The 27894-nt window shown below is 41.5% G+C and overlaps 1 protein-coding gene across 1 annotated transcript in view; it reads left to right on the top strand.

Annotated features, from left to right (window-relative positions):
* The first annotated feature begins 11105 nt into the window (after positions 1 to 11105).
* LOC127494869 (uncharacterized) overlaps positions 11106 to 27894 on the top strand; it is a 44523-nt gene continuing 27734 nt past the window's right edge. Inside the window, exon 1 of the mRNA XM_051861056.1 lies at positions 11106 to 11296. Coding sequence (XP_051717016.1) covers positions 11254 to 11296 — 43 coding nt within the window. The 5' untranslated portion in view covers positions 11106 to 11253. The remainder of the gene's footprint in view (positions 11297 to 27894) is intronic.

Raw genomic sequence — 27894 nt, 5'->3', positions numbered from 1 at the left:
TAAATTTGAATTTTTCCTGTCAAAAGCTGCAAGCTTGTTTGATTTTTTTAAGCAATTTAAATTAATATAGTACATTTTTATTTTAATTAACAGAAAGCACTCATTAACCCTCTGGTCCTCTTCCCCCCCAAAAAAAAACAATGAAATATATTTTTGTTCAATAATATTTTAATTATTATTTAGAGTTTTGAGGGTATTTTATGACACTATGCAATATTTAAACAATTTTTATTAGCTCTTTTTCCCCATTGAAAATAATACACAATTTTTTTTTCTAATATTTTTTTTTAAAATTATTTTTCAATTAAAGTAGTATTCCATGTTAAAATAGAGACATGGCATTTAAAATCCAATTTTTTGAAGGTAGATTAGTGCCATCTGGTGGGAGTAAAAAAAGAAAAACTTTTGTAACGCCATGGTGTAACCACTAGTTTCCTCCTGCAGATGTCGCTAGTAACCAGGAAAGTGTCTCTCCGCCCCGGTTCTGTTCTGAAATGCACTAGGAGATCTCAAAGTCGTGGAAGACACCTTTTTCTGTCAGAACATGCTTTGCTGGCTCCTCCGTCCTCACTACCCTTGATGGTGGAGCAGCACAGGGGTACTCTAATGCTTACCTACAAGGCCTTGCAATATCTGTGGTGCTAAACCATGCACTAAGATTCTCTTCCCACTGAGATTAGACATGCTGACTCTCTTAGTGTTTTTAAATCTTCACTTAAAACTTTTTTTTTTTTCATTTTTATTTATTTATTTATTTATTTTTACATTTATTTTTATACATCTTTGTCTCTTAAATTTGTTTTGATGTACAGTATGTTTGTATTTTTTATTTCAAAGTATTTTATTTGTATGTTCCTGTAAAGTGCTTTGAGATGCAACTTTTAAAGGCACTATATCAAATAAAGTTTATTATTATTATTATTATTACTCTGAGGTTCCCCAGGTGGAATGTGTGATTGCGGTGCATTTATGCCCGCAAAACTCCGCCACTTGGAGGGATCGTCCGAGGCTCTCGTCCAAAGCTTGTAAGTTTACCTCGTCCCTGACCAATGGTGCTGACTCCGCCTTATCCTGCAAGTCTACCAGGCCAAAGCATCAAAAGATTTGTATGAGGGTAGTCCAGAGGTAATGCAGGAACTGCATTCGGCAATTGACTATACCTTTCTGGCTACGAGGGTTACTGTAGGCCCAGGGTTGAGCGATGTCCACGCTTGTGGTCCAGGAGCTCCAAATATGGCTAAACTTTGCCGAGATGCGGGATGCAGAGAAAGTATTTATTCTCGATGCCCTCATCGTCCAAGCTGACACTTTTTGGCAACACTGTCGAGGACTTCGTGCAGCAGTTCTCGGCAGTGAAGAAGCAGATGGAGACTATTAAGCACATCTAGCCTCGGCTTGGGTATTCTTCTAGACCCCCGAGAGCCCAAACTCCACCTGCTTAATGCCAAGGGTGGCCTCCTGCGAAGGCTGCTCTGGCCCCGCAACAGCCTGGAATGGCAGCCAGACCTCAGCAGTCCACTGACAGGAAGGTGGCACCGCCCGTCCGTCAGCAGGCCATCAAGAACCCTCATAAGGCTTAGAATTGATCCTGAGATGGGCGACCCAGGGAAGAAGAGACTGCAGACCTAGAGCCTCACTCCCAAAGGCCAGCCATCGAGTGTTTGCACCAGAACCTCGGTGGATGGACGCGAACATTTCCCCTCCCCCACATTCTGTTGCAATGGGTCTATGTAGAGCCAGTAAGTGTCACGAATATCGATGAGGTGCAGCCCCCTCACCAACTGCCTCCACAGCGGGCCCTGGGAGCAAGGTAGGTGTTTTGACACCCCATTCGCCACAAGTACCAAGAGACGCGAAGCCTCCAGACATGGCATCATCCCCTGCTCCCCCTCGCCGCAAACTACACACCTCGGGTACACCAGACGTGGTTCAGTTGGTGCCGCTGGTACAGAGTTTGGACACATAGTTAGTGCTTTTAGAACAATCTGGTTCAGCTGCAATTCAGTTCTTTCTACCTCAGTACGAAGCGAGAGCACTGCTATACTTTGGGTGGAGATCTCTGTCCTCCTAGCAAAGGATGAAATAGAGTCTGTTCCTCCGGCTGAGATGAAGAAGACGTTTCACAGCCCTTACTTCATCGTACCCAAGAAAGGAGGTGGATTGAGACCAATCTTAGATCTGCAAGTTCTGAATCAGGCCTGTACAGGCTCCCATTCAAGATTCTCACTCAGAAACACACGTGTCCAACATCAAGATTGGTTTGAGGAGATACACCTGAAGGACCTTTACTTTAAGGCCATTTCTTCGGTTTGCCTCCGAGGGATAAACAATTTCTTAAAATGTTATGCATAGTCCTGTGACGTCTGTTTTTATATTGTTTGTAAAATATATAATAGAAAATTAAATTATAAAAGTAGCCTATATAAAATTACAATCAGTACTTTTTACTTAAGTACATTAAAAATGAAGTACTTTTGTACTTTCACTTGAGTAATATTGTATTATACGTGTCTGTACTTTTACTCAAGTACTTGATTTGTACTTCGTCCACCACTGGCAAATTGTGACGTTGATGTTTTATTTAGTAAATGGTTTGTTTGTCAGTCAATGGTTTCTACTCATCAAAGTTATTTTAATTGCGGTCGATGCTCAGTGATGCTGCAGTTACAAAAGCAACCAGGGTGACGAAAACAGCTAATTAACATAATAATATCTTCATGAAAATTAAAAATTGCAGAAGCATTAGTCGATGGAAAGTTCCCACCATAGAAAAGAAAAGTGTTCTTGTGCAAGACGCTCAACCCCAAACCTCTCCAGTAAATGATGTCAACTTCCTTTTCTCTCAGAAGTGTGCAGTAGTCTGAATATACGGTGAGCACAGATGAGTATCAGCAGATCTTCTGTCAGAGTAAGAAGCGATTGTGTGACTGAAGCAGCTTCTTCTCTCTTCTGCTGGATTATTGGGCTCTTCTGGACTCTAGAGAAATGAAGCTCATCTTTGGACTGATGCTGCTGAAAACTGCTGCATGTGAGTCGACTTTCAGCTCAAACTCATCTAATGATGAAGCTCTGACATAAAAACACTGTAATATTTAATTAAGAGTGTTTCCAAAAACATCTGCAGGATCTAGTAATAGAGTTGTTGTTTTAAGTGTTTAAATGGGTTTTTTTGTGTGTGTTTTAATAGTGTTTTCTTCACAGTGTAGTTTGTGGAATATTAATCGGTGAGATGGAAGAGTTTAAAGGGTTAGTTCACCCAAAAATGAAATTTTTGTCATTAATTACTCTCCCTCATGTCGTTCCACACCCGTAAGACCTTCGTTTATCTTCAGAACACAAATTAAGATATTTTTGATGAAATCCAATGGCTCAGTGAGGCCTCCATTGACAGCAGGATGTGACTGCAGTGGTTCTACCTTAATATTATAAAGCGACAAGAATACTTTTTGTGCGCCAAAAAAAACAAAATAATGACTTTTCAACAATATCTAGTGATGGTCGATTTCAAAACACTGCTTTGAAGATTTATGAATCTTTTGTTTTGAATCACTGGTTTGGAGCGCCAAAGTCACATGTTTTCAGTAAACGAGGCTTCGTTATGTCATAAGTGTTTCAAAATTGCAATGGTTCATGTGACTTTGGCAGTTTGATACATAATCCGAACCAGTGATTCGAAACAAAAGATTCGTAAAGCTTCATGAAGCAGTGTTTTAAAATCGCCCATCACTAGATATTGTTTTTTTTGTATAATATTAAGGTAGAACCACTGTACTCACATGAACTGTTTTGAATATGTTTTTAATACATTTTTGGACATCTGAAAGTGTTAATTATCTTGCTGTCAATTGAGGCCTCACTGAGCCATCAGACTTTATCAAAAATATCTTAATTTGTGTTCTGAAGATGAACGAAGGTCTTACAGGTGTGGAACGACATGAGGGTGAGGAATTAATGACAGAATTTTCATTTTTGGGTGAACTAACCCTTTAAGTCACAGTAAAAGAGTTTAGAATGTGTGTTAAATACTCATGAAATCAAAATCTGACTTCTATGTGTTAAAGTTCACTATGGATACTAGTCAGGAGTCCAGATTCATCACTCTTCTTATAACTCTCCCAGTGCAAACATTACAGCTGTGCTTCTAATGATAACATATTAATTTAAAGAGCTTACAAACTAAGCTAGCATTTTATTTTTTAAAAGTTTACCTGCAGTTCTGTTCTATTATATTCTATACTGTTCAAATACCTTCTCATGTGGTTTGGATAGTGTTCTGCTGCTCTCTCTCTCTCTCTCTCTCTCTCTCTCTATCCATGTCTCTATCCTATAAGTTCATAGTATATCTTTGCATTCATCTATACTCTTTTTTTTTTCTTTTTAGCAAACTAAACTCAATTTACTGTGTTTATCCAATTGATCTGTCCAATGTATTTGAATGAACAAAATTTTAAAAATGTATCCCAACTTCTGGAAGTAACTAAAACTCATTAGAAAAAAAAAAAGCCCATGCATGTAAAAAAGGAACAAAAAATAATGTTGAGATTTTTTTACAGTGTATATGATATACTGCTCAACATTACAAGATTAGATTATATCTCAATGATGCTATACAATTCTATGAATGTTTGTGTAATATTTTAATTCACTCTATGTGTATGTGTGTGTGTATGTGCGTGTGTGTGTGTGTGTGTGTGTGTGTGTGTGTGTGTGTGTGTGTGTGTGTGTTTTGTTCTTCAGGTCTGGAGTTTAACTGCAGTTTTTATCAGTCAGATCCCTGTTACGCAGCTCTGGGACACAAACTCAGTCTGCAGATGGTGGACGCTAGTAGATACAGCCTGAAGATACAAAAGATAATAAGCAGCACAGAAAAAGATCCAGTTTGTAGAGTAAAGAATGACACAATGATGAACTGTGATCTTTTCAATAACAGACCTGAAGTGTCAGTCATTAATGGGACTCTGATAATAAACCGTGTGATCAGAGCAGATTCAGGGACTTACAAATTATATCTCGAAGACTCAAAAGGCACAGAAACATCTAGAGATCTTCAAGTGATTGTTGAAGGTACAGTAACTCTCTCATCAGACTCATTACAATCTCATGTTCTCCAAAGATCTCACTCTCATGCAAATCAATCAGATGAATCTCTGTGAAGGTTTTTATTCATGTAACACACAGTAAACACACTACATACTCCAGGAATAGTATGAGTAGTGTGGAAGTATGGCATTCTGCTACAAATCAGTGTTATTTTACTTTCTATTTTAGTGTTAATATAGTTTTATAGTTTACAGTATTACTTTGAAATTGTCGTGAATATGGCTCCCACGGCTCATCCTCCGGACCGCCGGAGGGAGCCATCTCCGGAATATTGACTCTTTGCCATTCGGACTCCATTTCCCATAGGCCCTCATTCCTGGGACTGATTGCACTTTCACCTGCACCACATCACACACACACTATTTAAGCCTCACACGCACACCACATCTTTGTGAAGTCTTGATTTGCTACGGTAGTCATTTCTGAGCGTTATTTCTGTGGACTGATCTCTTGTTATTACCCGGACCGTTTGTTATCTGTGAACCTCTGCCGCCTGCCCTGAACTTTGCCTGTACCTTGGACTGTGATTGTTTGCTGCCTGTCTTGATCTCTGCCTGTGACCCGTCTCTGATTCTCGCTGCCTGCCTCGACCCCTGCCTGTCCCTGACTACGGTATTGCTCTGCCCTTTTCTGTACTGCTGCTGTGTGTAATAAAGCTGCTTATGGATCCACACTGTTGACCCATCACTACAGAAATAGCTTTCACTTTTATATTTTTCAGTTTTCATGTTATTTTTTTGTAAATATTGCTATTTAGGTTTAATTTATTTTTATTTCAGTTTTTATTTATTTCTAGTTAATAAATTTAGTGCTTCAGCTTAAACTTACGTTTTCCAACTAATATTTATATTTTATTTTATTTCATTTCAATTAACAAAAGTTTTAATAGTTTTAGTCAATGATAATAACCCTGCTACAGCAATTTAACAGATTGATTGATTGTCTGTGTTGTTTCCAGAGAGGTCAGTGTCTGTGGTGTTTGTGCTGCTCTGGTGTTTTCAGCTGATGTTTCTGTTGGGTCTGTTAGGAGGTTTTCACATCTACATGAGACACACGTCAGGTCAGAGACATTTATCATCATCATTATGGATCTGACATGCAAATATTAAGAGTGTGAAGATGATGATGAGAATCTGATGCTTTTAGGAAAGAAACAGGAAGATCAACAAGTGAGAATGAGAAGATTTAGAGAAGGACATGAACACACAGCAGAAGATTGATGAGACCAGCAGCAGATCTCATCACATCTATGAGAAATCACTTCAGAACGTCCAAGACTTTCACATCCGACATTAATTTTACACATCTGGAGTTATTTATTTATAAACAGCTTCACAAACAATCTTTTCAAACACACAGTATCATTATTTGTAAAGTGTTAGTGAATTTGTTGAGATTAGCAGTCTGGTAAACTCATTTTACAAGTATAATAAACACAAAAAGGAGTTGAGTTTTGTGTATTTTTTCCCTTACTACTATTTTTTTATTGGTTGTTTAATATTTTTTCTTTATTATGAAAACTGAAAACACTACACTGGTGACAGCAGAGATAACATGAACAAAGACTGGATCCTGAGAGCTGCTGTTACTATGGCAACAGACAGAAGTGTGCTGATGGAGACCTCGTGTGGTGAACTCGAGTAATGACAGAGATCTTAGTGTCATTTCACTAACAATTTACTTCATATTTGTGGGTTTCAAAGTGCAAGGTTTTGAAAACGTCTCTCTCTCTCTCTCTCTCTCTCTCTCTCTCTCTCTCTCTCTCTCTCTCTCTCTCTCTCTCTCTCTCTCTCTCTCTCTCTCTCTCTCTCTCTCTCTCTCTCTCTCTCTCTCTCTCTCGTACTGCTCAAAGTAACAAGATTAGGTTTTAGCAAATTTACACACTTAAAACACCTCAATGATCCTATGAAATACTATGAATGTTTGTGTAATATTTTAATTCATGGCGACAGGTGTGTGTGTGTGTGAATTTTTTATTAGTAACCTTAATGTATTAACTAACATGAACTAACAATGCATTTACAAATTAATACATTCGTTACAATATTTATTAATCTTTGTTAATGTTAGTTAATGAAAATACAGTTGTTCGTTGTTTGTTCATGTTAGTTCACAGTGCAGTAACTAATGTTAACAAATAAAAAATTGATTTTAATAATGTGTTAGTAAGTGTTGAATTTAACATTAACAAAGATTAATAATTGCTGTAGAAGTATTGTTCGTTCATAGTTCATGTTAACAGAAGTAGATAACTAATGTTAACTAATGAAACCTTATTGTAAAGTGTTAAATATCTGCTCTTGATCTTTTAGTTTTGCGGTGTCTGTTTTTTGCTCTCTGTGGTTTTGAATTTGCAGTTTTTTTTAGACGGATATTAGCATGTTTAGCCACATTCATGCATTTTTCTTCACAAGATCTTTGTCATTATAGAATATTGCTCAACACATCGTTCTTTAAGAATTGTAAATGGAGTCTGTGTTGAAATTCAGATGAACTCGGTATTGAGTTAAATTAAATTCTAATTTTTCCTGTCAAAAGCTGCAATCTTGTTTGATTTTTTTAAGCAATTTCAATTAATATAGTACATTTTTATTTTAATTCACAGAAAGCACACATTAATTTATTTATTTAAACATATTTGGAATTTTGCAATATAAAAAACAAATTTAAATAGATAAATTATATTAAATTATAAATTATAAAATTAAGTTTAGTAAATGAGTCCAGCTGTAACTCTTGTTTCCTCCTGCAGATGTCACTAGAAACCAGGAAAGTGTCTCTCCGCCCCGGTTCCGTTCTGAAGTGCACTAGATCATCTCAAAGGCCCTGTCCCAAATGGCACCCTAAACCCTCATGGTCTTCCTCTGAGTCTGCACTTTCACGACGTAATGCCACTTTGACTGCCAGGTAAAGTCCTCTGCGTTGCTCACAGGCCCTGTCCCAAATGGCACTCTTCTATGCACTTTTGCCCCCTTTGCGGCCGATTTGCGCCCTCGATGCACGCTTTTGCTGAGCCCTCACTGGTGCGAGCTCCGCGGCAGACTTCTTCCCGACAGTCAATGCGACGTTACGTCACGAAAGTGCGGACTCGTAGGAAGGCCGTGAGTGTTTAGGGTGCCATTTGCGGGCTCAGCAGAAGTGCGCATCGAGGACGCATAGCAGCCGCAAGGGCGGCGCTCACGAGCACCTTCTTTAAGCTTAAATGACGAATGGGACACCCTACGGTCTTGTGAACTTAACGGACATGCGCACGCAGCGGCCATTGTAAGTCCACAAGACCGAAAGTGCACATGAAGTGTGCCATTTGGGACAGGGCCAAAGTCGTGGAAGGCACCCAAAGAACATGCTTTGCTGGCTCCTCCGTCCTCACTACCCTTGATGGAGGAGCAGCACAGGTATGGAGCTGGAAATATGACTAAACAATCTGAATTTGAATTGTGTAAATTTGAATTAGCTATCGACAAGTGTTATTTAACAGAATTGAATATTAAGTGCCGTTTTATATAGATTTGAATTTGAATTTGAATTTTTTAAACTTGAATCCTGGACATTTGAAATTGAAAATTTATGGCATAATTTTCTACATATGTATTTTCAAACAGCGTATGTTTTGTTCTGAATTCTTAGACTGAAAATATTCACTTCTTAAAAAATACAGCTTCAAGTTTTCAACATGAATAACAAATTCAAAACACCAAATTCAATATTCTAAAATTCAGATAGTACTGAAAGTAAGTCAGAGGTCCAACTTCCGGGTTCCACGGGGAAGAGTAGAGGATCTCGGGAAAAGTCGAACGTTGCATTTTGGCCAATTACAGAGTAGTAATAATTCTCAGCATGTGAGACATTTATCTCTGGAGGTCTCTGTTATGCCTATTTGTTTTAGTATAAAGTATATTTAGTATGGAAGTGATTAGCATGTGTAACAGTCACACGTAACACTATAATTACTATATTTCTGCTGCATTCTGTTATCGAAGTTGGATGTTAGGCTATTTTGCTTGCTGGCGTTTTCAGCTCAAGAACGTCACAAATTATCATTCAGAAATGTGTAACATAGCAGGCACCATTACATGATTTATTTCAGCTCAATATCATGCAAATTGTAGGCTTATTAAGGCATTTAAAGGCTAACAACTCCTCAATCCAGCTTGTGGCCATTTTGCTTGGTGACCTCGTTTGTTTGCCATGCTGCCTCCTTTATACTGGCTTACTTCCTGATTCCTGTCATGTGATCAGTCACATGACAGGCAGACCCAGACTCATTTAAAGACATACACACATTAAAGTAAAAGGAATAAAATGGACTAAAATGACTAAGACAACATGTAAACCTATTAAAACTCAAATATATATAAAACCATCATGATATATATTGAGCGGTACAACATGTGTCCTGTGTGACAATGTCACAGCATAACACCACAGTGAGGCGGTGGTCACGCTGAACTCCAGCAGTGTCATTTTTATAGACCACATTTTATTTTGATGAACAGGCTGTGATGTCAATTTAACAATCCAGCTGATAGCCTGTTGTGTGTACTGTAGGCGTGAGGCGCCGGCGCGATCACTTGGATTTCTTTCCCCGCAAGACTGTGAGCTACGCGGAGGACTTTACCCGGAAGTCAAAGCGGCATCACATCATGAAAATGCGGACTCAGAGGAAGACCGTGAGGGTTTAGAGTGTTATTTGGGACAGGGCCTTTGAATCATAACGAGCGCGGGCTTTGACTGTGACGGTCGCTGCTGAGAATGAAGATGAAGATCACCGGATAGAGTGCTGAATTTGGATCTGTTCCATTTTCTAAAGATATGGAGTACAGTGAACAAATAAAATTGATGTGATTTGTGAATTTATGTTGTGCTCTGGTGTATCTTATGGTTGTATTGTCAGTCGCTGCATAGAAGAAAACGCCTTCTTTGTCGCACAGCAAACAAACTAAATATTACAAAATGGTTAAACAATTACAGGAATGTTGTTTATTTTAACGTTTTAAATTGTAGTCTTGTTTAACATTATGTAATCCTCTGAAACGAGTTTGCAGCACAAGTCACGAACAGAAATGTTATTTCAGATTAAGTAGATGAGTACACTGCATTTAAATAAATGCCACTAAAAACATGTATTGATGTGACAAATGAATACAACAGAATCAAAACATTAATGCCACGATTTTAAGATTAATACATGGGAATTAATACACATTCACACTTGGATACATAAACAATTTACGTTTTATTGCTGTCAATACGTAAGTATTTTTTCTATAAATACGTCAATATTGTACATTTTTGTGTATATGAAAACGTAAATGTACGTGTGGTAGAAGCACACTTTACGTAAAAATACACGTATTCTCATGAGATCACGTTGGTCATCCCCCATATTGGAACGGTCAAATCCAGTCTGTGACACTCGAGAGCAAGTTGTTCTGCAACCTAATTCTGATGTCTATATCTGCAATAGACCTAATAGATGATTTTCACACCATTTCTGCATAAGAATATTGCATATTAGGTAATACATAAAAACACAAACCAGCACATTCTCACTTCTGAAAGTTTATCCCACTTCATCTGGAATTTTTATCTCTGTGGTTTTAGAGCCATAGTCTGCACAATGCTGTGACATTTTAAAATTTACATCCATTTGGATTACACAGTCTTAACATAAATTCAATGTGATGCATATTTGTCAGTCAGTATTGAAACAAACCCATCAGAAACGTAAAGACACATGATTTTGTTCCTCATATTTGTTTAAGTGGTTTAATATCAGGAATACTGTACATTTGTGATCCACTTTATGTTCCCTGAAGTTATAAAAAGCAACAAATGGGTGACAAAAAACAGCTTATTAACGTAATAATGTCTTCATGAAAATGTAAAAATGCAGAAGCATAAGTCGATGGAAAGTCCCAACCAGGATAGAAAAGAAATGTATGTGTTAGTTATTTTTGTATCCTCGTGCTTGGACTTCTCCAGTAAATGATGTCAACTTCCTTTTCTCTCACAAATGTGCAGTAGTCTGAATATACGGTGAGCACAGATGAGTGTCAGCAGATCTTCTGTCAGAGTGAGAAGTGATTGTGTGACTGAAGCAGCTTCTTCTCTCTTCTGCTGGATTATTGGGCTCTTCTGGACTCTAGAGAAATGAAGCTCATCTTTGGACTGATGCTGCTGAAAACTGCTGCATGTGAGTCGACTTTCAGCTCAAACTCATCTAATGATGAAGCTCTGACATAAAAACACTGTAATATTTCATTAAGAGTGTTTCCAAAAATCTGCAGGATCTAGACGTGGTGTTTTCTGGTCATAACAGTGTGTATTAGTGGAGTTTTATGATATGTCAGATGGAAGTATTTTAACAGTCAAACTCTGTGTTAAAGACCCATGAAATCAAAATTATATATATATATTTATATATTTTTTATAATTATATTCTGCATATGGTCTTTATGGACAAAGTATAACAGGTATTTTTGTGTCTCCATACCAGAAAATTCAAATATCATTCTCTCATTGATTAAAACCTGTTACTTTAGCTTTTACAGTTTTTTTCATCTGCTTACACACAAAATCTTTACTTTTCACACAATTTCTGAAAGCTGACACTCAAACAGCAGAACCACACACCAAATCTGCTAAACCATACACTAATTCTCAGCCTTTGACTCAGTTTTCAATTTCATAAAACACTTTTTGCAAAACACAACACACAATTCTCTAGGTAACACACAAAAATCAGTAACACGGTAAGGTTCATTAGTTAATATTAGTTAACTACATTATTTAACATGAACTAATAATGAACTGCACTTATACAGCATTTAATAATCTTTGTTAATGTTAATTTCAACTTTACTAATACATTATTAAAATCTTGTTAACATTAGTTAATGCCCTGTGAACTAACATGAACAAACAATGAACAATTGTATTTTCATTAACTAACGTTAACGAAGATTAGTAAATACAGTAACAAATGTATTGCTCATGGTTAGTTCACGTTAGTTAATACATTACAGTTTTTTTCTTTAACTGCTTACACACATTTTCAAAACTTTGCCTCTTTTTTTCAAAACTTTACACACAAATCCAAGAATTGCACACACAAAATGCAAAATGCCTCACATCTCTTGCAAAATGAAGCACTGCATTCAAAATATCACAAACACATCTCAAAAGCAAACATTTGTCTTATGCTTCAAACTGTCACAAGTGAGGCTCCCGCACTTCCTCCCCCGCACCACCGGAGGGAGCCTTCACCGGAATATTGAGTAACCATCATTCAGACTACATTTCCCATAGGCCCTCATTCCTGGGACTGATTGCACACACACCTGCACCACATCACACTCACACTATTTAAGCAGCACGCACACACACACACACTGTGAAGTCTTGATTTGCCCCGGTGATCTTTTCTAAGCGTTTTCTGTGGATTGTTATACTGTTGCCGTTTGGACTGTTTACCTCTTGTGATTCTCTGCTGCCTGCCTTGATCCTTGCCTGCTTACTGGACTGTGTTTGTTTGCCGCCTGCCCTGATCTCTGCCTGCTTCCTGATACCGTTTGTCTGCCGCCTGCCTCGACCATTGCCTGTCCCCTTTTACGTCTCTGCCTCTGCCCTTACCTGTGTGTATACTATTCTTAAATAAAGCTGCAAATGGATCCCCATTCTGTTGACCCATCATTACAGAAGACTTCGCCAACTAGCGATCCAGCAGCTATCATGCAGCTCACCACTGAGCTATCCGCCCAGGCCAACCAGCTCGCGGTTCATCAACATCAGTTGAACCGACTAACTTCACTTACCGAGGAGCTGGTAAAGACTCTACAGGGCCTTCGGTTCAGACCCCCCGAGGCCGCCGCCTCGCCGCCCGCGGCTCCCAACAACCAGGCCTTCACTCCCGCTCCTGCGGTGAACCCGCGACTCGCCTTCCCAGAGAAGTTTGATGGCAATCCAGCTAAATGTAAGGGATTTCTGCTTCAATGCTCACTCTTTGTTAACCAACAGCCTGCTCTGTATCCCACCGATTCCAGTCGGATATCCTTCATTTGCTCGCTGCTGTCTGGTAAAGCGCTGGATTGGGCCACGGCAGTGTGGAGAGAGGACGGCTCCGTGTTTCCCACATTCTCTGCATTTCTTCAAAAGTTCAAAGAGGTTTTCGAACATCCCGCGGGAGGTAAAAGCGCTGGAGATCAACTGCTGTCGCTGTGCCAGGGCAAAACCACCGCTGCTGAGTATGCTCTCACGTTCCGAACTCTAGCAGCTCAAACAAACTGGGTCGATGATACGTTGAAGTTGCTGTTTCGCAAAGGTCTGTCTCTAGAACTTCAAGCCGAACTAGCCTGCCGCGACGAGGGAAGAACGCTTAGCGAATTCATAGAACTGGCCATCCAAATTGACAACTAACTTCGCTCTCGACATCCGATCCGATGGCCCACTTCCCAAACCTTAACCAACCCCACTCCAGAACCCATGCAGCTCGGCTATACTCCGCTACACCCAGAAGAAAGAGAAAGAAGAAGACAACTCCACCTGTGTCTGTACTGCGGCCAAGCCGGTCACATCAAAATCAATTGTCCCATCCGGCCAAGTCCCTCTAACCCGAAAGCGGTGAGTTCCCAGCAATCCACCAGCTATTCAGCTAACAGTTTCAAAATACCAGTACATGTGACTGTTAACAACCAGCGCATATCCACTCAGGCGCTCAGACTCCGGGGCGGCAGGCAATTTCATGTCAAACACTTTCATTCAGGAACACAACATCACTCTAACTGCTTGTGATTCTCAATTGACAGTGGAGGCGCTAGATGGTCGGCCCATCGGAGAGGGGAAAGTCGCCCACATCACTGCTGAAGTTGTTCTGCAAGTAGGAGTATTACACCATGAACCCATCAGATTTTACGTCATCCACTCACCCAACAACTCAGTCATCCTTGGTCTCCCGTGGCTCAGGACCCACAACCCACACATTTCCTGGAAGGAGGGACAGATTATTCAATGGGATCCATCCTGTCATGAACTTTGTCTGAAACAAGTCACCCCATTCCCAGTTCAAGCTGTATCTGTCCACAAAGTTAATTCCGACGAGTCCCACATCCCCGTCGAGTATGCTGACCTGGCAATCGCTTTCAGCAAGAGCAAAGCCACAGAGTTACCCCCACATCGATCCAGTGACTGTGCCATTGACTTACTACCAGGTACCACGCCCCCCAAGGGCAGAATATTCCCTTTATCCCAACCTGAATCTGCTGCTATGAAAAAATTCATTGAAGAGGAGCTAGCCAAAGGATTCATCCGGCCCTCAACGTCCCCAGCGGCATCAGGCTTCTTCTTTGTCAAGAAGAAGGACGGCAGTCTCAGACCCTGCATTGACTACCGCGGACTTAATGATATCACCGTCAAATTTCGTTACCCTTTGCCCCTGGCTCCAGCAGCTCTAGAGCAGTTACGGCAGGCTAAATACTTTACCAAGCTGGATCTTCGCTGTGCCTATAATCTAATACGCATTAGAGAGGGGGACGAATGGAAAACTGCCTTTTCCACCGCCACTGGCCACTACGAGACCCTTGTGATGCCGTTCGGGCTGGCCAACAGTCCCTCCGTGTTCCAGTCCTTCATCAACGATGTCTTCCGTGACATGCTCAACCGCTGGGTCGTAGTTTACATAGATGACATCCTCATCTATTCCAACACGTTTGAGGAACACATCCAACACGTCCGGGCTGTTCTACAACGCCTCATTCAACACCAACTCTACGCCAAGGCCGAGAAATGTGAGTTTCACCGCACATCCACGTCTTTCTTGGGGTATGTCATCAGTCACGAGGGAGTGGCTATGGACGACGGCAAGGTGAGAGCAGTTCTAGAATGGCCACGACCACGAACACTGAAAGAACTGCAACGATTCCTGGGGTTCGCTAATTTCTACAGGCGGTTTATAAGGAACTTCAGTGGCATTGCAGCACCTCTAACCTCCATGACCAAACGACAATCCACACGTCTCACCTGGTCCAATGAGGCTATACAGGCTTTCCAGGAATTAAAGGAACGTTTCACCACTGCTCCCATTCTCCGTCACCCAGATCCAGAGCTCCCCTTCATCGTAGAGGTTGACGCATCCAGCACAGGCATCGGGGCCGTACTCTCACAACGTCAAGGAAATCCAGCCAAAATGTTTCCATGTGCATTCTACTCGAAGTTATCAGCAGCAGAACGAAACTACGATGTAGGCAACCGGGAGCTACTAGCTATGAAGGCAGCATTGGAGGAGTGGCGGCACTGGCTGGAGGGAGCACAACACCCATTCACCATACTCACTGACCACAAGAACCTTGAATATCTCCGTTCAGCCAAACGCTTAAACCCCAGACAAGCCAGGTGGGCCATGTTCTTCACCAGATTTCAGTTCACCGTGACATATCGACCAGGCTCAAGGAACCTCAAAGCCGACGCACTGTCTCGCCAAGTGGAGGAGGTAGAGAGAACAAAGATCGAGGAAAACATCATCCCCGACAAACTTCTGGTCGCTCCCGTACAATGGGACATCATGACAGAAATCACCGAACTCAACGCACAGACTGTACCACCCCCGGAATGCCCACCAGGTCGCACGTTTGTACCAGAAGCCCTCCGCAGCAAATTACTGTATTAAGTGCATACTCTTCCCAGTTCTGGTCACCCGGGTATTACTGCCACACTCCATCTGTTACAGAACTGGTTCTGGTGGGACACCATGCTAGCAGAGACCACTCAGTTCGTAAAAAAACTGCACAGCCTGTCAAACCTCAAAACCATCCCGTCAGGTACCCTCCGGTTTGTTACAGCCACTGCCCATTCCTCAACGCCCCTGGTCCCACATAGCAATTGACTTCGTCACCGACCTCCCTGTGTCCCGTGGCCACACCACCATTCTTACGGTTGTGGACCGATTCTCTAAAGCCTGTCGACTCATTCCACTACCCAAACTACCATCTGCTTTTGAAACCGCAGAGACCCTCTGCAACTACGTATTCCGTTTCTACGGCCTGCCTGAGGACATTGTATCGGACAGAGGGCCACAGTTCACATCCCGGGTATGGGCAGCTTTCTTTAAACACCTGAATGTCAATGTCAGTCTCACATTAGGATACCACCCCGAATCCAATGGCCAAACAGAACGCATGAACCAAGAGCTCACCAGATTCCTACGCACTTACTGCCAACAAAATCAAAATGACTGGAGTCGTTACCTGATGTGGGCGGAATACGCACAAAACTCTCTCCAGAAAACCGCCACCGGCGTGACTCCCTTCAAATATGTACTTGGCTACCAGCCACCACTTTTCCCTTGGTCCGGTGAACCGACCAACCTACCATCCGTGACAGAGTGGCTGCAACGCAGTGAGGAGACCTGGGACCTCGCCCATCACCATCTGCAGCGCGCTGTGAGAAGGCAGGAGGTACAGGCCAATCGTCACCGGCGTCCCAGTCCAGAGTACACCGTGGGCCAATGGGTCTGGCTATCCACACGAGATCTTCGCCTCCGACTTCCATGCAGAAAGCTCAGTCCCAGGTTTGTAGGGCCTTTTCAAATTATTAAACAAATTACACCCGTGTCATTCCGATTAGACCTACCCGCTAACTACCGTGTTTCTCCCACTTTCCATGTGTCGTTGCTGAAACCCTCTGGTGGTCCGAGGGGGGAGTCGGAGGGAGTCGAGGCCCGCAACCCCCCACCCATGCTGATCGAAGGCGAGGAGGCTTACCAAGTTCGAGAACTACTCGATTCCAGGCGCCGGAGTGGGAGACTTCAGTACCTGGTTGACTGGGAGGGGTACGGCCCGGAGGAGCGATCCTGGGTCGATGTGGATGATATCCTGGACCCCTCACTCACAGAGTTTCACAGGACGCATCCGGAGAGACCAGCCCCTCGACCACGTGGTAGACCCCGGCGTCGTCCGCCTCCTCGCGTCTGGAGCCGCTCGCAGGGGGGGGGCTCTGTCACAAGTGAGGCTCCCGCACTTCCTCCCCCGCACCACCGGAGGAAGCCTTCACCGGAATATTGATAAGCATCATTCTGACTACATTTCCCATAGGCCCTCATTCCTGGGAGTGATTGCACACACACCTGCACCACATCACACTCACACTATTTAAGCAGCACGCGCACACACACACACTGCAAAGTCTTGATTTGCCCCGGTGATCTTTTCTAAGCGTTTTCTGTGGATTGTTATACTGTTGCCGTTTGGACTGTTTACCTCTTGTGATTCTCTGCTGCCTGCCTTGATCCTTGCCTGCTTACTGGACTGTGTTTGTTTGCCGCCTGCCCTGATCTCTGCCTGCTTCCTGATACTGTTTGTCTGCCGCCTGCCTCGACCATTGCCTGTCCCCGTTTACGTCTCTGCCTCTGCCCTTACCTGTGTGTATACTATTCTTAAATAAAGCTGCAAATGGATCCCCATTCTGTTGACCCATCATTACACAAACACATTTGCCATAATATTCTATTTTTGGATATATCATATACACACAGTTACTCAAAACCTAAAGCTCTTCTTTCATGAGCTCCTGTGTACATTTCTGTACAAGACTGAAAGTAATTGGCAGAGAGATGTTGAAAAATTCACAGTAAACAGGAAAGCAAGATTGAAACCAAACTATTTTTTATTTTATTTTTTTTACTGTAAGCATTTGTGGTTGTGAATACAGTATTGCACAATATGTAAGAAAATATAATACATCAACCATGTGTAGTTGGACAAAAAAAAAAAAAAAAAGCTAGCATAATTTTGAAAAAGGTGAATATTCCAAAGGAATGGTGTGTATGTGTGTCCTGGTAGGGGACCAAATGTCCTCACAAGTATAGTAATACCAGTGCATTTTGACTTTGTGGGGACATTTATATACAGAATATACAGTATAAAAACCATTACGCCTATGGAGTGTCCCCATAGAACATGGAAACCCAACGTGTGTGTGTGTATGTGTGTTTGTTGGTGGGTGGGATGGTTGGGTGTATCTAGGCTTCATCTCTCCTCCTGGCTGGGTCCGGCCACAATACTTCATCCACGTCACATGCTATGTCCTCTCTTGCGTATCCTTGGATGGAGGCAGCGTCAGTGTCTTCATATGCCTCCTCCATTGCCTGGAGAAGTGTTATGTTGACATAGGGATGATGATCATGCACTTTCCAGCACCATGTGGAGAAAAATTCCTCAATAGAGTTTAGAAATGATGAATATGGAAGCAAGTAAACAACAGAAAAGTTGTTTAAAGCCTATAACTTGACCTTTGGCCTATTTATAGGCCTATTCTAAAGCCATGATTGGTTGGTGTTAAGTAAAGCAATGAGTGTTTGCACATGTGAGGAGTTAGTGTGAGGCACTGATGAATTAGTGTGGCATTTTGATTGGTTGTGTTTGAAAAAGGAAATCAAGATACTTCCTGTTAGATTTTTGTGTGTTACCTAGAGAATTGTGTGTTGTGTTTTGCAAAAAGTGTTTTATGAAATTGAAAACTGAGTCGAAGGCCGAGAATTAGTGTATGGTTTAGCAGATTTGGTGTATGATTCTGTTGTTTGAGTGTCAGCTTTCAGAGATTGTGTGACAAGTAAAGATTTTGTGTGTAAGCAGATGAAAAAAACTATAACTGATGTTTAACTAATAAAGGAAGACTTTAACTAATAAACAGGAAGAATCTTGATTTCCTTTTTCAAACACAACCGTTGTTTCTTTCCTACTACACATGGTTGATGTATTTCTTTTCTTTCGTACTGTAATACTGTATTCACAACCACAAATACTACAGTAAAAAATAAATAGTTTGGTTTCAAACTTGCTTTTGTGTTTACTGTGAATTTTTCAACATCTCTCTGCCAATTACTTTCAATCTTGTACAGAAATGTACACAGGAGCTCATGAAAGAAGAGCTTTAGGTTTTGAGTAACTGTGTGTATATGATATATCCAAAAATAGAATATTATGGCAAATGTGTTTGAAGCATAAGACAAATGTTTGCTTTTGAGATGTGTTTGTGATATTTTGAATGCAGTGCTTCATTTTGCAAGAGATGTGAGACATTTTGCATTTTGTGTGTGCAATTCTTGGATTTGTGTGTAAAGTTTTGAAAAAAAGACAAAGTTTTGAAAATGTGTGTAAGCCATTAAAAAAACTCTAAGAAGTCTGCAAACTAAGCTAACATTTTATTTTAAGAAGTTTATCTGCAGTTCTATTCTTGTATTCACACCTCATCACATCCTCTTACAACTCTCTCTCAATTCAATTCAAATGAGCTGAATTGGCATGACAAACTATACATTGTATTGCCTAAATATGAGCAGGAAAAATAAAAATAAAGAAAGCAGAGCAAATTGTGTGATGAACAAGTGTAGAAAAACAGGGGAGAAAAGTACAGTGTATGTACTATGAGTGGTGTGTGTGTTTGCGTACGTGTGTGCATGTGCGTGTACAAGAGTTTGTGTGAGTTCACATGTCATGCAGTGATGGCTGGGCAGGAACACAAAGCAGAAATGGATAAAGCCCCTGTGGTCTCTCAGGCACCACACTGGTCTTGCTGCTTGGCAGAGAGAGTGTGAGCGGCCAGGGAAGCTCAAGCTTGCAGGACAGGACTGGAACAAACAAGAGACAAAGCAAACACAAGACAAGACACAACGAGACAGATGGCAGAGACTAAAGCTGTGAAGTAGCTAGTACGACTAAATAAGAGAACTAATAACGCTTTAGATTACAGCCCGGAAAGTACTGCATAATTACAACGAATTTACAGCGTATCTTTCAATAATTATAGTGTACCTATAAAGTAAGTACTTGTAAGTATAGGGGAACAATATGTAAAGTCTTGGGAATAAAGGGGGAACAACCAGGAAAATAACAAATTATTTATACTCTAAGTATTTTAGAACTAAGAGGTACTTATACTATTATGATAGACAACAATCTTACGTTTGGGAGCAATTTAGCGAGAAAGTGCACTGATTAAGTTGTTTCAAGGCAAGTAGAAAGAACTATTGCAATCTTTTTTAATACATGGAGAAATATACTTTTGTTTCATGTAGTTACAGGGTAAGTAATAAAAAAAATCGCAAACAATCTGTTATCACTCGGAAACCTTTATTTGAAAAACAACTTATTTCAAAACAGATTTAAAGTTACAAAACTTCTTATTCGTTTCTCTTGTTTGGCTTCCTCCTCCTCTTGTTCCTCTTCTTCTTTTTCTTTCTTTCCACTGATGAATCTTAAGAGGGAATCCCATGTCATTTGCTATTCTGTATTAAAAGAAAATACAGTACACCCGGAAATGTGCTCACCGTTTACTCATCTTTTACCCTCATGCCATCTGAGATGTATACGACTTTCCTTCTTCAGATGAACACAAACAAAGGTTTTTAGAAAAATAAATCATATCTGGGAACACTTTATAATGTAAGCTCATGTGTTCCTAAAAGTCGAAGCATCAAACAGCACAAACAACAATAACTACAGTAATCCATACGACCCCAATGGATGAATCAATGTCTTCTGAAGTGAAACGATACGTATTTGTAAGAAAAATACCAAATATTTAAAAATTTTAAACTTTCGACCAACAGTCACCTGCGCGTGCATGAGAGGGTTGAGAGTTCATGCTTGACGTAACTTGAAGCGTGACGTAAGCGTGCCGAGAAACTCACACGAAAAGTCACGCAGATGTCGTTATTTTATTTTATTTTTTATTAATGCTCACAACAAAATACACAGAATAACAGATAATGATAATGAGAAACAAACAAGACAGAATCACAGAGACGGCAGTTCTCGTGCGAGTTTCACATGAATCTCCCGCGAGAACGTCATGAAAGCTTCACGTTGCTCATCACAATATGCTTCGAACGCAAAGTCGACTCTCATGCAGGCGCTGGTGACAGTTGGTCGGAAGCGAAAATTTCTGGGTGTACTGTATTTTCTTTTAATGGGATTCCTTCTTAAGATTCATCAGTTGAGAAACAAGAGGAGGAGGAAGCCAAGCAAGAGAAACAACAACAACAAAAAAGGGGACAAAACGTGTTACTTTCTGTCAGGACTTTAGAATTTGAAATGAAAAGTTGATTTTAAAAACAAAATGAATAAATGAATAATAAGTGTTGTAAACCTTGAAGTTGTTTTTCAAATAAAGGTTTCTGAGTCAGTGATAACAGATTGTTTGCGGGTTTTTTTTAGTTTTTTTTTTAAATTACTTACCCTGTAACGACATGAAACAAAAGTATATTTCCCCATGTATTAAAAAAGATTGCAATAGTTCTTTCTACTTGCCTTGAAACAACTTAATCAGTGCACTTTCTCGCTAAATTGCTCCCAAACGTAAGATTGTTGTCTATCATAATAGTATAAGTACCTCTTAGTTCTAAAATACTTACAGTATAAATAATTTGTTATTTTCCTGGTTGTTCCCCCTTTATTCCCAAGACTTTACATATTGTTCCCCTATACTTACACGTACTTACTTTATAGGTACACTATAATTATCGAAAGTTACGCTGTAAATTTGTTGTAATTATGCAGTACTTTCCGGGTTGCGTTACCGAGGGAGAACTAATGCTAGGAATAAAGTAAAAGAGCTAGTCAAAAAATTAAGGTTAAAGGAAGACTACTAATGGAGAAAATAAGGGAAAAACTAAATACTAAAGTTAACAGAACTCTAGACTAAGAACCTAAGGAACAGGACCAGGCAAACAATTCAAGGTAGACCAGGCTTAGGGAAATCATAACAGTCAGGAAATCCAGAGGGTGGGATGGGAGGGAGGTACAGTCAGACACAGGGACCAGCTTGACTGGTCTGGACTTCCATCTGGGCTTGGTGACTGTGGAAGATTCAGGGGGAATCTCTTGAAGGACTGTGAAATAAATCCAGGAGCCCGGACTGCACTAATAGAGAAGGAGAGTGTCTTTGAAACAGACTCAACTGGAACGGGCAATGGAACGCCCTCTAGGCTTACAGGATCAGACTCAGAAACAGACTCAGAAATGTCCTCAGAGGCTGGACACTGGACTGTGCTCAGGGGCTGGAGAGGGCTCTGGGACTGCTCTCTCTGGAGCTGGCTGCTCGGAGATGGCTTCCGTGGCTATAAGGGGCTGAATGAGAGCCTTATAGGTACATGAGTGATATGAGCAAAGATGAAACTCAAATCACTCAATTACAGCTAAACATCTGCCATTAAGATCAATGTGAATGAATGAGTGAATGAAGGAATTAATGAATGTGAACTTTTTAAGAGTTAAGATCAGATCAAGTGTCTGATAGAGTTCTGTGGAACTCTAATTCTGGGAATGTTTGTGACATTCGTGTCTAATAGTAATTTATGATGAGAGATTTTTATACACATTTATACTCTCTCTCTCTCTCTCTCTCTCTCTCTCTGTATGTGTGTATGTGTGTGTGTGTGTGTGTGTGTGTGTGTGTGTGTGTGTTTTGTTCTTCAGGTTTGGAGTTTAACTGCAGTTTTAATCAGTCAGATCCCTGTTACGCAGCTCTGGGACACAAACTCAATCTGCAGATGGTGGACGCTAGTAGATATAACCTGAAGATACAAAAAAGAATAAACTACAACTCAGATGATGATCCAGTTTGTAGAGTAAAGAATGACATGATGAAGGAATGTGATCTTTTTAATAACAGACCTGAAGTGTCAGTCATTAATGGGACTCTGATAATAAACCGTGTGATCAGAGCAGATTCAGGGACTTACAGATTATATCTCGAAAACTCAGACGGCACAGAAACATCTACAGATCTTCAAGTGATTGTTGAAGGTACAGTAACTCTCTCATCAGACTCATTACAATCTCATGTTCTCCAAAGATCTCACTCTCATGCAAATCAATCAGATGAATCTCTGTGAAGGTTTTTATTCATGTAACACACAGTAAACACACTACATACTCCAGGAATAGTATGAGTAGTGTGGAAGTATGGCATTCCTCTGTGTTTGTCATGTGACTGTCATGTGTCCCTCCCTCCAGCTCCTATTGGCTCAGTGGAAGTGTCAATCATCTGCTCCTCCAGTGGGGTGATGAGGGCGTTCTGCTCCTCTGATGGGGATCGGCTCCTCTTCAGCTGGACTCTGAATGGAGATCCACTGATGGATGGAAACATCATTGTTCTGGATGAGGGAACTGATGGAAACATCAGCTGCAGCGTGAAGAACCACGTCAGTCACCGACAGAAGACCATTAGACCAGTCTGTCCTGATGGTGAGCTTTTAATGCAGTTGACGCAGTTCAGCGCTTCCAGGTTCTACATCTGAACGCTGACTCATTGTTGGCCAATAATGAGTCAGCGTTCTGATGTAGAACCTGGACTCTGAACGTAAACAGCAGAATGACACAGAACTTCAGTTGTTAAAGACATGTTCAACACAGGACAGAAAACTGCACTTGTTAAAACATTTCATGGGATTTTTGAACTGGATGATTATTAGGAACACTATTTGAGAGCTGAGATCAGATCAAGAGTCTGTCTGAGACAAGTCTTCTGTTGAACTCTAATTCTGAGAATGTTTGTGAAATTTGTGTCTTATTGTAATTTATGATGAGAGATCTTTATACACATTTAGACTCTCTCTCTCTCTCTCTCTCTCTCTCTCTCTCTCTGTGTGTGTGTGTGTGTGTGTGTGTGTTTTGTTCTTCAGGTCTGGAGTTTTACTGCAGTTTTTATCAGTCAGATCCCTGTCACGCAGCTCTGGGACACAAACTCAATCTGCAGATGGTGGACGCTAGTAGATATGATCTGATATTACGCAAAAGAATAAACAACATACAAGATGATCCAGTTTGTAGAGTAAAGAATGGCAAGATAAAGGAGAGCGAATGTGATCTTTTTAATAACAGACCTGAAATGTCAGTCATTAATGGGATTCTGATAATAAACCGTGTGATCAGAGCAGATTCAGGGATTTACACTTTAAGACTTCATCACTCAGACGGCACAGAAACATCTACAGATCTTCAAGTGATTGTTGAAGGTACAGTAACTCTCTCATCAGACTCATTACAATCTCATGTTCTCCAAAGATCTCACTCTCATGCAAATCAATCAGATGAATCTCTGTGAAGGTTTTTATTCATGTAACACACAGTAACACACTACATACTCCAGGAATAGTATGAGTAGTGTGGAAGTATGGCATTCTGCTGTGTTTGTCATGTGACTGTCATGTGTCCCTCCCTCCAGCTCCTATTGGCTCAGTGGAAGTGTCAATCATCTGCTCCTCCAGTGGGGTGATGAGGGCGTTCTGCTCCTCTGATGGAGATCCGCTCCTCTTCAGCTGGACTCTGAATGGAGATCCACTGATGGATGGAAACATCATTGATCTGGATGAGGGAACTGATGGAAACATCAGCTGCAGCGTGAGGAACCACGTCAGTCACCGACAGAAGACCATTAGACCAGTCTGTCCTGATGGTGAGCTTTTAATACATGAATGTCCATGTATTTGAACAGTGACAAGATGAGTGAATCTCACAAAACATGTCAATAACATGTCAAAGTTACATTTCACCCCAAAATCAAGAGAAACTATATTTTGAATGAAGAAACTTTGGATTCTTTTACAACCATCCATTTTTTGCATTGTGACATTACTTTCATAAGTAAATGAAAATCTCCCTAATTTTCTGTACTGTACTGTAATGTTCCAGAATTTTGATGATAATTGTTATTTGATATTATTACTGTAATTGCATTTTTACTTTATATACTTTTTAATATGAACAATTTAATCTACATAATTTAAGGATAGATAACAAATACTTGATTTGAAATTCAGTAACAACTCAAACAAAAATGTGTCAAATAGAGACCTCGTAATTAATTTTGTAATTAGTTTTCGGCAACACTCAGCCCATGGATGCACAAATGAAGGCAGCGCACACAGATACAGATGCAGGACGCTTTAGTGAGAGCACAAGGACACAGAGCGCAAATGAATGCAACAGACTGCTGCATCTTAAAGGGTTAGTTCACCCAAAAATGAAAATTCTGTCATTAATTCCTCACCCTCATGTCGTCCCAAACCCATAAGACCTTCGTTCATCTTCAGAACACAAATTAAGATATTTTTGATGAAATCCAAGGGTATCTGATCCACACATAGGCAGCAACATCATTGCACCTTTTGAGGTTCAGAAAGGTATTAAAAACATCATTAAAACAGTCATGTGACTGCAGTGGTTCAACCATAATTTTATGAAGTGTTGAGAATACTTTTTCTGCGCAAAAATAAAACAAAAATAATTACTTTATTCAACAATTTCGTCTCTCCCCTGTCATTCTTCTAAGCAGTTGACGCAGTTCAGCGCTTCCAGGTTCTACACCTGAACGCTGACTCATTGTTGGCCAATACTGAGTCGACCTTCTGACGTAGAACCTGGACGTTGAACATAAACAACATAGCAGAATGACACAGAAGAGAAGAGATTATTGAATAAATTCGTTATTTTTGTTTTGCTTTTTTTTGCACAAAAAGTATTCTCGTCTCTTCATAACATTAAGGTTGAACCACTGCAGTCACATGACTGTTTTAACGATGTCTTTAATCTCTTTCTGGACCTCAAAAGGTGCAATGACGTTGCTGCATGTGTGCTTCAGAAATCCTCGAATTTCATCAAAAAATATTTTAATTTGTGTTCTGAAGATGAATGAAGGTCTTACGGGTGTGGAACGATATGAGGGTGAGGAATTAATGACAGAAATTACATTTTTGGGTGAACTAACCCTTTAAGACAGGCTCATTTAAAATGATTATTAACTCACATTAAAAATGTGACGCTGTGTGCTGAACTCCAGTCAAGCTAGCGAAGAAAATATGTGCTTTTTCAGACAATACAAAAGCCTGTCATTATTCTTAAGAAGAAATTAAGATGTTCTTAAGAAAATTTTAGAGAATTTCATAAGTTCCCTTTCGAGGGAACTCGCGCTGCGTCCGATAGGATCGCTTTGGGAACGCCCTCAGCGTGATAGCGTCTGATGCACGTCTGTCAACTAGTCCAATGGCGAGAGTGAACGTCACGGGCGGGTGACGTCACGACCAGGAAAGGATAAATACACATCCGGCGAGACCGGCTTCAGCTTTTTTGCCTCAGCTAAGCGCTCTATGTGAAACTGTCTTTGTCTATTTATTGTTGTCTGTCCCGATATAGTGCAGCTCAATATATATACAGTTATGGCGAACACACAGGCATTTAAACCGTGTACTCCTCCCTGCCCTCGTTTCCTGACGGGTGGGGATACACACGATTTGTGCGTGATGTGTTTGGGAGCGGAGCATGCTCTTTCAGCCTTCAAGGGGGCTGAATGCGAGCATTGTGAAAAGCTTCCTTTAAGGACGCTCCACTCCCGCCTCGCACTTTTCGAGGAAAGTGCGCAGGCAAGCGTTCCCCACGGCTCTGGGCCCGTGTCTGCCGAGGCGGCGCGGAGAAAGATGTCGTGGGGTTCGCAGATGGATCTGTCAGCGGGGCTTGAGACGGGCATGAGTGCTCTTTCTCAGCCTTCACCTGGCAGATCCCTCGCCCCCTCGCTGGTGTCGGAAGCCCGCCCCGCGGCTTCTTCCGCCCAGGGAGAGGGCTCGTCGCGTCAGCACTCTAGTTCTGAGGAATTAAATGTGCTGAGCGTCGATATGGGGGAAGATGACTCGCCATCACTTTCCCCTGAGTATGAGGAGCTGGTGGATGTGCTTTCTCGCGCTGTGTCTAAGCTAAGCATTGATTGGCCAGCCGAGAATCAGGGCGCTCGTCCGAAAAGCAAACTGGACGAGCGCTTTTTGTCATCAAATAAAGCACTTCCACCACGGGGTCTGCCATTCTTCCATGATCTGCATGATGAGCTAACGAGATCATGGAAGAAACCATATTCATCACGCTTGTTCAGCCCTCATGTCAAGCACTATTCTAACATAAGAGGGCTGAAAGAATATGGTTATGGGACGATGCCCTGGGTTGAACAGACGCTTGCGAGCTATCTGTCCCCGGGTTTAGCGTCGTCCCTGAAGACCCCCACGCTTCCCACAAAACCACTTAAAGCTACATCAGGGTTAGTGGGAAAAGCGTATACGGCAGCAGGTCAGGCTGGTGCGTGCTTGCACACTATGGCTATTCTGCAAGCATACCAGGCAGACCTGCTGAAGGATCTGGATGGCGGGGAGGGGATTGGCCCAGACGCAGTTCGAGAACTGCGTCGAGCCACAGATCTGTCTCTTAGGGCCACCAAGGAGACCGCCAGAGCTGTTGGGCGGTCTATGGCAGCCTTGGTGGCGACAGAGAGGCACCTGTGGCTCAATCTGTCTGAATTAAAAGATAAAGACAGGGCCTTTCTCCTCGACGCCCCGCTTGTGCCTTCTGGCCTGTTCGGCGACGCGGTTACATCAGTCGTCGACAGGTTCCAGGAAGCTAAAAAGCAAGCGGAGGCGTTTAAGAAATATTTACCACGCCGCCATCCATCCTCTGGAGCTGCTGGGCGTGAGCAGCCCCAGCCGTATAGCCCCTCATACCGAGCGCAGCAGAAAGAGAGTGTCGCTTCTCGTGCTCCACCTCAAAGACACGGTGGGCCGGGACGGCACTCTCAGCCCAAGCCTTCTAAGCCGAAGACAGATCTGAGGGTTTTGCTTCAGGCGAAGAAGGCTGGGCAGAAGAAGTCCTGACGCCAGGGGTGTCAGGCTTCTGAGGGCAGCCCCGCACGGGGTGGTGCGGTACACACCTCAGTATACGGTGCCCGTTCCACCTCGTGGCCCTCAGGAGGCCGTTCTGCCAACCC

This window comes from Ctenopharyngodon idella, chromosome 14, assembly GCF_019924925.1.
Source record: "Ctenopharyngodon idella isolate HZGC_01 chromosome 14, HZGC01, whole genome shotgun sequence".
NCBI lineage: Eukaryota > Metazoa > Chordata > Actinopteri > Cypriniformes > Xenocyprididae > Ctenopharyngodon > Ctenopharyngodon idella.
The sequence above is the reverse complement of the archived record's forward strand: the minus strand, read 5'-3'. Positions and strand labels throughout refer to the sequence as shown.